At 32.4% G+C, this 9,658-nt stretch overlaps 2 protein-coding genes across 2 annotated transcripts; one reads left to right on the forward strand and one right to left on the reverse strand.

The window, feature by feature from the left end:
- Positions 1 to 389: 389 nt before the first annotated feature.
- On the forward strand, positions 390 to 4,322 carry LOC143534475 (diacylglycerol kinase 4-like). The gene is made up of 12 exons (XM_077028952.1): positions 390 to 713; positions 1,700 to 1,822; positions 1,917 to 2,054; positions 2,144 to 2,229; positions 2,752 to 2,839; positions 2,918 to 2,993; positions 3,073 to 3,155; positions 3,279 to 3,349; positions 3,437 to 3,514; positions 3,722 to 3,809; positions 3,884 to 4,000; positions 4,066 to 4,322. The coding sequence occupies exons 1-12, from the start codon at positions 390 to 392 to the stop codon at positions 4,234 to 4,236; spliced, it is 1,443 nt and encodes a 480-aa protein (XP_076885067.1). The 3' UTR covers positions 4,237 to 4,322.
- A 4,348-nt stretch (positions 4,323 to 8,670) lies between these two features.
- LOC143534476 (protein GLUTAMINE DUMPER 3-like) lies at positions 8,671 to 9,206 on the reverse strand. The gene has a single exon (XM_077028953.1). It carries the CDS (start codon positions 9,187 to 9,189, stop codon positions 8,686 to 8,688), a length of 504 nt encoding a protein of 167 aa, XP_076885068.1. The 5' UTR covers positions 9,190 to 9,206; the 3' UTR covers positions 8,671 to 8,685.
- Positions 9,207 to 9,658: the final 452 nt, after the last annotated feature.

Genomic DNA, 9,658 nt, shown 5'->3' on the forward strand with positions numbered 1-9,658 from the left:
GACACATAACACTCAATCATTGGGACACCGGCCGATTGGTTCATGTGCCCTTGTCTTTCGGCTATCAACACCACCACATGATGCCTGATTAACCTTCCGCCACTTTTAACGTTATTTTCACAAGATTAGTAATATAACGTAAAAAATTATTGAATTTCACTTTTGTCCACCCGAGGGTTCACACGTATATACATTATATGCATGCAGCCGTGCACCGCAAGCAGGGTGCTGCATGCAATAATAATAATAATAATAATAATAATAATAATAATAATAATAATAATAATAATAATAATAATCATTTCTACACAATGATACGTTTAAAACTGTCAACATTTCATATTCATGCAACAAAATATTAAAAGCCTGAATCCAATAATCCAAAAAGAATGGAATCATTATCGGGGTCGGAGGCCTCGATGACTAAAAGCAAATCGTCGGTGATCGAATCAATCAAAGGATGCTCGTTGAAGGGAGTGCGTATTCCGAAAGACGAATTGAGGCGAAAGATAACAATGCCGGAGTATTTACGGTTTGCCATGCGTGATGCCATGGCTGCTAAAGATATCGAAGCAGGAAAACACCATTATGATGATGCAAATCTTGTTGTTGCACCCGAATCGCCGTTGGTTGTTTTTGTTAATGCGAAAAGTGGTGGCCGACATGGGTCGGAGCTCCAATCTAGGTTGCAAAAATTCATGGGTGATGAACAGGTTTTTGTTTGTTTGTTAGTTGATAGTAATAGCGCTTTAAACGAACCGAACGTTCAATTACTGTTAGGTGAGAAGTTTGTTTATGTGTGTCCATTTAGTAATTGAACGAACATGAAAAAATAAATTTTGGAACACGAGCAGAGGCTGTGTCTGTTCAGTTGTGTTTGTGAATGTTCGGCAATGTGTTCGTTTAGGTTCGTCTGGTTACGTTCATTTGTGTTCGCTAATGTTTGTTTGTGTCTTTAAGTGTCCATTGGTGTCCGTTTGACCGTTTACAAAATCAATGAAAGAAAACAGGCGAACACGAACAAACTCAATTCCTTAATGAACGAACACGCGCTACTGTGAAGTTTCGTTTATGTTCTTCCATTTAATAACTGAACGATTATGAACAAAGAATTTCGCTCAGTAAGCTTAACGAATGAACACGAAAGGAGGCGGCTTCCGTTCCGTTGTGTTTGTGAACATTCGGCAATGTGTTCGTTGACCGTTCGTTGATGTCCCTTTTTGTCCGTTTACAAAATTAATGAACTTACACAGGCGAACACGAACAAACTCAATTCCTTAACAAACAAACACGCGCTATTGTGAAGCTTGTTTATGTTCTTCCATTTAATAACCGAATGAACACAAAGAATTTCACTCAGTAAGCTTAACAAACGAACACGAAAGGAGGCCGCTTCCGTTCCGTCGTGTTCGTGAACATTAGTAATGCGTTCATTGAACGTTCATTAGTGTCTGTTTACAAAATTAATGAACTAACACGGGCGAACATGAACAAACTCAACTCCTTAACGAACGAACACGTTTGGTAAAGTTTTCGTGAACCGTCCGTTTGTCCAACAAAAGCTTACCGGACGAACACTAACAAGGTCTCGTACTCTCGTCTGGTTCGGTTCTTTTACAGCCCAAGTTAATAATAGTTTCTCAAACGTTAATCATGAGTTTAATGAAAGATTTAAGGTTTTGTTATTACTTATGGGCAGGTGTTTGACCTTCACAATATCAAACCTCATGAATTTGTTCAATATGGGTTAGCTTGCATTGAAAGCTTTGTTGATCATGGAGACTGTTGTGCCAAAGAAACCCGCGAAAGATTAAGAATTATAGTATGTGATTATGCATACTGTTAAATAAATCAACTTAATCTATACAAATGTAATGAATATTAATAAAGATATTAGTTTGTTTTATTCCAAATAGGTTGCAGGAGGTGATGGTACTGTGGGTTGGGTCCTTGGATGCCTAGGGGAGCTTCACGAGCACGGTCGAGACCCTGTTCCACCGACTGCGATCATACCTCTCGGTACAGGAAACGACTTATCCCGAAGTTTCGGTTGGGTAATCTAGTGTTTTCAGTTTGTATTCATTTTAGTTTGTTGTTTGTAAATACTTTATTACAGTTCTTGATGGGAAACTTGTATTTTCAGGGCGGTTCGTTTTCTATTAAGTGGAAAGCAGCCGTAAAGCGGATACTTGACCGTGCTATTAATGCTCCACTTGCGCGCCTCGATAGGTAAGTTGTTGTATTCGGTTTAGGGTAGTAAACGAGCCGTTTATGTTTGTTTATTTAATAAACGAACGAACATGAACAAAAATTTGTTTGTGTTTATGTTCGTTTATGTTTGTTTATTTATATCCGTTTACATATTAACTAGAAAATAATTGTTTATTATTTGTATGAGTCACCTAGTTAATAGTTGCATATTATTGGTTTGTGTTCATTTACGTTTGTTTATGTTTGTTTGTGTTCAGTTACGTTTGTTCATATATGTTCATTTACGTTCGTGTGTTTTTGTTCAGCTATGTTTGTTTTTGTTAGTGAACTGTTTGTTTAGATTTTAGACAAACGAACATAAATGAACATGAACATGTTCATTTTTTAAATAAACGAACATGAACACAAATATTTCTTCGATTAAGTGTTCGTGTTCATAATCGTTTAAAGTTAAATGAACGAACATGAAGATGCCCTTGTTTGTGTTCGTTCGGTTCGTTTACAGGCCTAGTTTTCAGCTCTAATTACAGTTGTTTGTAGTTGGGACTTTGTGATATCAATGCCAGCCGGTGCAGAATTAGATACCCCTCATGCATTGAAGCATACCGAAGAGGTTGTCCTTGATCAGGTTCGAGTTCTACGTATGCATATATGATACATCAAATACTTTTAATATATAGTTGAATATTAATGTGATTTTTTGCAGGATTTAGATATCGAAGGGCAATTGCCTAAGGAAGTTTCTTGTTACCAAGGAGTTTTCTACAATTATTTTAGCATAGGTGAACCACTTTCAAGATTCTTGAACTTTGATAATATGTTACATGTATATGATCTTATTATGAAGTGTTATGTGTACAGGAATGGATGCCCAAGTGGCTTATGGTTTCCATCAACTACGCAATGAGAAACCTCATCTTGCGCAAGGTCGCATTGCAAACAAGGTCGAGTTTCTTGCAAATTTACGTACGCTAATTATGCAGACACATGTTGTTATGAACACATGTTTTTATAACACTTTAAGGATATAAAGAGAGCTTGATCGATGTATCGGGATTTTGCCACAGATAATTTACTCTGGATACTGCTGCAAACAAGGATGGTTTTTTACACCTTGTATGAATGATCCAAGTTTGAGGTTAAAATTTGTTCTTTTATGTTTTAACTATGTTATAAAGTAACCAAACTTACCTTAGAAATTGCCTAAATGTGTTGACTCTTGCAGGGGACTAAAGAACATATTAAGGATGCATATTAAAAAGTTAAATAGCACAAAATGGGAGCTGGTTACTCTTCCAGCAAGGTAATTAATTAAGGATGCATATTAGAAGGTTTTCACACTTGTATATGAAATTACTCGTTCGGATTCGAGATTCGTATATACATAACAAATCCACATTTGTAATAATTTCATGTTTCTAATAAGTTTAAAAGTACTGTTTGTTAATTGTTATATTATCTAGATTATATAGTATATTAATATATTCGGTTTAAAACGTGTATCTTGCAGTATTAGGTCTATAGTCGCGTTGAATCTTCCTAACTATGCAAGCGGAAGAAACCCATGGGGTAACTTGAAGCCAGAATATTTAGAAAAGGTAACGTATTTTTAACCAAACTCGCATACTCGAAATGATGATAACTTAGTGTTTGAAATGTCTTTTGGATACAGAAAGGTTTTGTCGAGGCTAATTCAGACGACGGTCTCTTGGAAATATTTGGATTAAAACAAGGATGGCATGCGTCATTTGTTATGGCCGAATTAATATCAGCAAAACACATTGCGCAGGTAAAGATTGCGTGTTCTTTTTGTTTGAATAACGTTGTGGTTTATGTTGTTTTATGGTTGCTCAGGCGGCTGCAATTCGGTTTGAGTTAAGAGGTGGCACATGGAGAGAGTGTTTCATGCAGATGGATGGTGAACCATGGAAACAACCCATGAATAATGAGTATTCGACGTTTTTAGACATTAAACGAGTGCCATTTCAGTCGATCTTGGTTAAAGGAGAGTCCAGTAATTCTTGAAGGATATGTTTGTAAACTAATAAGAGTTGTTTTGTACATTAATTGTATATTATGGAAAGTTTACATCCCAAAAATAATTTTAAAATGGCACGAATGAAACCAGAGACTATGCTTAATAGTTCCAGTTTCTAAACATGTTGTTTTCATATGCTCGGGTTGTTTCCAATGGCCGGCCGATACCCCTTGGTTGTGGTCGATCGAATGCAGCCTGTTCGACAATTAGACTTATGTTTTTATGCAACTTTTTAGCATTTTTTGCAGTTGTATTATTCTTTAACCAACATATTTTTTCTCTTATACATGTAATTGGCATGCAAAAACCAAAACAAATAACATAAATCATGTATTTTTTATTGATGTATTTATTAATTGGCTATTTAGTAAATGTGTGCCTACTTTGTGTTTTGGATTGAAGTTTTCCTGGATTACCTTTGAATCATGAATTACTTTCATATAAAAGTTATTTTGATGGTATTCCAAAATATTTAATTGGATAAGACAAATGTTGCAAGAACGAGTAGGGGATTTATGTGAAATTCGCACAAGAAGTTGTAAGGATCCATATCTAAAATCAGGCCAAACAATTCACTTATATATAGGGGTTACAGGTGCAATGAACCATCAAAACTCTTCATAAAATGACATGACACGTATCAATTAACAAGTAAATGATCAAAACTACAAAATAGTTATTTTAATTCAAAAAAAAATATATTTTTTTTGAAAGAGAAGCTTAAAAAATGTAAAAATCTGAAAACAGAAATGGCTCTTTGAGAAGTCTTCATTTTATAAAGCCTTTATAAACCACTCCACTTAAAATGCTTTCTGTAGTTATCATGCAACTTTAAATTTAAATATCCTAAAAGTTTATGAATTCCAAAGGATAATGATATATATTTAAAGGTAGTGTTTGACAATTTCTAGTTTATATGACATCATAAGCATATACTTTTTACGTCTTACTATATTTTCATTATCACTTTATCAGAAAAAATACGTACAATATATAAAAAGTATTGCAGCCAGCCAGATAATTTAATCCTTTAATTTATGGGAAAAATTAAATACAAAAGAATACAAAAAGGAGAAGTGTGAAAAGAATTTACCGCAAAAAGAAAACCTAAAAAAATAATAAAAAAAATCATTACTCAAGAAATAAATAAACAAAAAAGATAAAAAAAATGAAATGTTTGCTCCGTCATTCTCGTTCCACAAATAAAAAAGATGAAAAGACAAGGCTGTAAAAAAGACACAATAACAAAAATAGACCAATAACAAAATAATAATAAAAAAATACACAATAGATCGCAAAATATAACACAATGTCGAACAAAATATAATACAATGATAAGTAATATAACACAATATCAAGAAAAAAAAGACACAATAGATCGCAAAATATAACACAATGTCGAATAAAATATAATACAATTATGAGTAATATAACATATATAATATCAAGAAAAAAAGACACAATGTCAAAGAAAAAAATACATAATTAATGACGAAAATAAATGCAAAACACAATGATAAATAAAAAGACGCAATAATCTTTTAGCCTTAGCATTGTGTCTTTTTCTTCTTTTTTTTAGAACGAGAAAGACGGTGGAAACATTTTTGTGTTTTTCCTTTTTTCGTTTTTATTAAATTTTGAGTTATGATTTTTTAATTAATTTTTTATTATTTTTTTAAAAAGTTTTTTGTATGGCCACAGATCATTCTCATCCTTCTTGTCTTTTATTCTCTTTGTAGAATAACTTGACTCATAATGCATATTCTAAAAACAACATAGAAACCATAACAAATATGTAGTCGTGTGTTTGCATGATTGCATAATGATACTTGATCGCTATAACTTTGGGGTTGGCGGGTGGGGTGGGGTGGGGGGGGGGGGATCTTACGAAAAAGAAAAAGACATCAGCGCAGATCAAAAACTATAATAAATCTAAATATTTAACATCACCCCAATTTTTTTTTATTTTTTTTAACAAGTAAACATATAGGCTTAAAAAATTGAGGATCGAAGTATGAAATACGGTACTAAAACCATCTAAGGATGACAAATGAAACCGAACATAACAACAAAACCTTAAACAAATATGCCAGACTATGGTAATCATGCTTGGGACTGCACGTCATGAGACTAGTTTAATAAAAAAAAAACTTCGATATTTGAGACGGGTAAATGATATACGCTTGAAGTTATCTAAAAATATTACTTGAATTGAAACTTAAAATATCAACATATTTTATAATAATATTGATAATATAAAAAATCATAAGCTAAAGCTGTTAGAAATTTGAAATTATTAAAAGTATAAAATATAAAATTGTAAGTAGCGCATTATCATATATTTCAAGTCAGGTTTTATAAGTCAGTTTAAAATCAGATTTTGGGTAATCAGCATCCAAATAGCTATTTTTTTAACCATAAACGGGTATATACGATACCTAGAAACCCGATGAGTATTAAGTAACAAATATCCACCAAGTACGAGCATTCTCAGCAGTATCTTTATCTCCATCTTTATAATTACAAAAAAAACATTATATTTTCTTTCTTATTTTTAATTAATTAATATTTTTATATACTTTTATCTTTACTGTTAAAGTATCTAATCAAGCGTCAAATTAGAATAAACGATATTAGTATCATATCCTCTACATATTCATCTCTATTTGTCGTTGCATTGTATGTATCAAAGGAATAGTGGGATTAGGTTAGATTTTAATCTCAACTGTTTTGTCAATATTTAATTATTCACTCTAAAGATCATTTAATTTGTACGTTTTATACTAAGCACTTTTGACATAAAAATTGAATATTAATCATTCCATTTTTCATAAAAGAACTCATAATTACAAATACTTTAAAATAATAAAAGTGTTAATTAAAAAATAAGAGAAAGAAAAAAAGGGACCATTTATACCATCTATTAGTGATAAAGACCAAAATCTTACGCATTTCAAACTAGGGATGAGATCGTATTGTAACCAACCGATACCGATATCGAAAATCCCGGTCTTGAAAATCATAAATTTTTTGTACCAGTACCGGTATTTAAAGGTAAAAATTCGAGAAATATCGGCATCGAATTTGCACATCCCTATTTCAACGATAAAACAAGATCTGTAACTTGTGAAAAGAAATTATCAATTTTGTAAAATGTGACCGTGTAACATCTGATTTTGTGTATCAGTAAAACGCGTGGCATTATATTTGGAATTTTATAATAAAGAAAAAACTTAAAAAACCATAGTTGGTTTTATGATGTGTATATGTTGGAGTTACTCAAATTGTCCTTGCCGTGTAGGTCGGATTTGTGGACAAAGGTGATGAACGACGGTGGGTCTCCCATGCACAAAACTTGTATTTCTTTGGCCAAATTATATAGCTATCTTTTAAGAAGTCGAAAAAGGAAAACATACCCAATGATTGGTTTAAGTTAGTACCAAACTACCAAAGTTTATTAAATAAAATTATTTTTTTTGAAAGGCCAAATTTTATATTTTAATCTTTATTCCTAAAGACAAAGCCTTTACAACTTAGCTTTGACCGGAATGACAATTAATGTTATTATAAACAATCATGATGGCTTGAATGCTATTAGCCACATTAATGAAACTCTAACTAGGAATTTCTATAACATTAATATAGTTGTTTTAGAATTTATGCAAATTATGATATAAATTTTATTAAAAACAACATTATTTTCTTTTTATACTAGAATACATATTTTAATTCATGCTCATAAACACATAAATATCATGTATTGGAGTGGCAAGAAAGAGACCAGATGTTAAACGTAACTTAGGTTTAATTCCTGCCCCTCGTCATTTAGTTTCGGTGACACAAGGTGATGGTGGTGTGATGCTTACCAGATGAATTAAGAACTGAACGGGATTTATCTCACGGTGCGATAATGCCTTGGGCAAATGTTCACTAGTGTTGGCCTTATGTGAGGGTTTTCCCAGCCCAAATCAAAAGACGAATATATCCCGATATAATGAATTTAGCTACTAGCACGCTTAAAGAATTCGTCCCTCGTTAAAAAAAACATATGATATAAATATCGTGAGTGGATATAAATATCATGAGTGCTTTCCTACACACATCTTTTCATGAATAACTTGCACAACTTGACCACTTTTGGACCCTAAATAATTGCATATAATCATACATACCAAAAGATGAAATGATGAATATAACTTTTTCAATTTAGGAAAAATATCGATGACAGTTCTTTTTTCTAAAAGCAAAATTTCAGTCACATGATTTAAGTAAAAAATTTATTCTTCGGAACAATAATATGTTTTTAACAAATATAAAAACTATAGTTATATATAAAAGACACAAAATTCATAGAATAGAGTAATTTAAATTCTTCATGTATAATCATATTTCACAATTAGAAGCATACAACACAACTTAATACTTGTTCCAAACACTCACCTTCTCATCTCCTCCACCATTTCCACCTCCGATGACAACGAACCACTCTCCGTCCCCAGCGTTACATTACTCCGCCAGCTGCTACTACCAAACGACGTCGTCCTGCTAGAACTAGCCGTAGCCAAAAACGTAGGTTTATCTTCTCCAGCCATTATCACCAAACACTTTTCATGCACATCACACAACTCCACCCGATTATTATTACTATTATTACTATTATTATTATTATTATTATTATTATTATTATTATTATTATCTTCAGCTGGTGATATGCCATCACTGTTTACGTGACCGGACTCAACATCTCCATTATTATTAATATTATCTTCATCCAAGTAGCCAGAGAGATTCCAGTAAGAGCATGCAAGAACCAATAGAGCAAAACCTATGAGACCCATCATGGCAGCAAGACCACCGAAGAGGTACGGTATCGGCGTATGGAATGGTGACGGTTTAAGAGCCACCGCCGGTGACGGAGCTATTGAAGAAACTGCTTCCATCAACTTTTTGTTATTGTGACTATATTTAAGACTTTGGTCTTATAGTGGGGGCTATGGAAATACATATTGAGACACTCAGAACTTTATAGAATATGAAGTATTAAAAATTAATTATTATATATATGATATCGATTGTTTAGTTTATTTTACATAAAATGCATTAGTTAATTAGGCAAAATGCTCATGGTTTTCAATTTCTTTCTGGCATAAAAAAAGCTTTCCATATATGCTATTTATTTTAGTTTTTATTTGAGAACTGAGATGTGTATTTTAGAGACGTTATTAGGTTTTTTTTTTTTTTTGGTTTCAGTTTTTTCGAATCAGGTTGTTTGATTTTCGGACTTAGATGTTAAATATAAACAAACAAGCTTTTACCCCCCGTATTACGGAGGTTGTTTACCATTATTCGTTTCTAATAATATACTTAGAGTTGATAATGAAAGGATTTCACAAATAAATGAGATGTTAT

The sequence above is a fragment of the Bidens hawaiensis genome, unplaced genomic scaffold, assembly GCF_021521415.1.
Source record: "Bidens hawaiensis isolate Kalapana, Puna unplaced genomic scaffold, B.hawaiensis_p1.1 tig00010168_1, whole genome shotgun sequence".
NCBI lineage: Eukaryota > Viridiplantae > Streptophyta > Magnoliopsida > Asterales > Asteraceae > Bidens > Bidens hawaiensis.

Coding starts and splice junctions, on each gene's coding strand:
- LOC143534475 (XM_077028952.1), top strand. CDS start 390: ATGGAATCATTATCGGGGTCGGAGGCCTCGATGACTAAAAGCAAATCG. Junction 1,823..1,916: donor GCGAAAGATTAAGAATTATA/GTATGTGATTAT, acceptor TATTCCAAATAG/GTTGCAGGAGGTGATGGTAC. Junction 2,055..2,143: donor TATCCCGAAGTTTCGGTTGG/GTAATCTAGTGT, acceptor TTGTATTTTCAG/GGCGGTTCGTTTTCTATTAA.
- LOC143534476 (XM_077028953.1), bottom strand. CDS start 9,189: ATGGAAGCAGTTTCTTCAATAGCTCCGTCACCGGCGGTGGCTCTTAAA.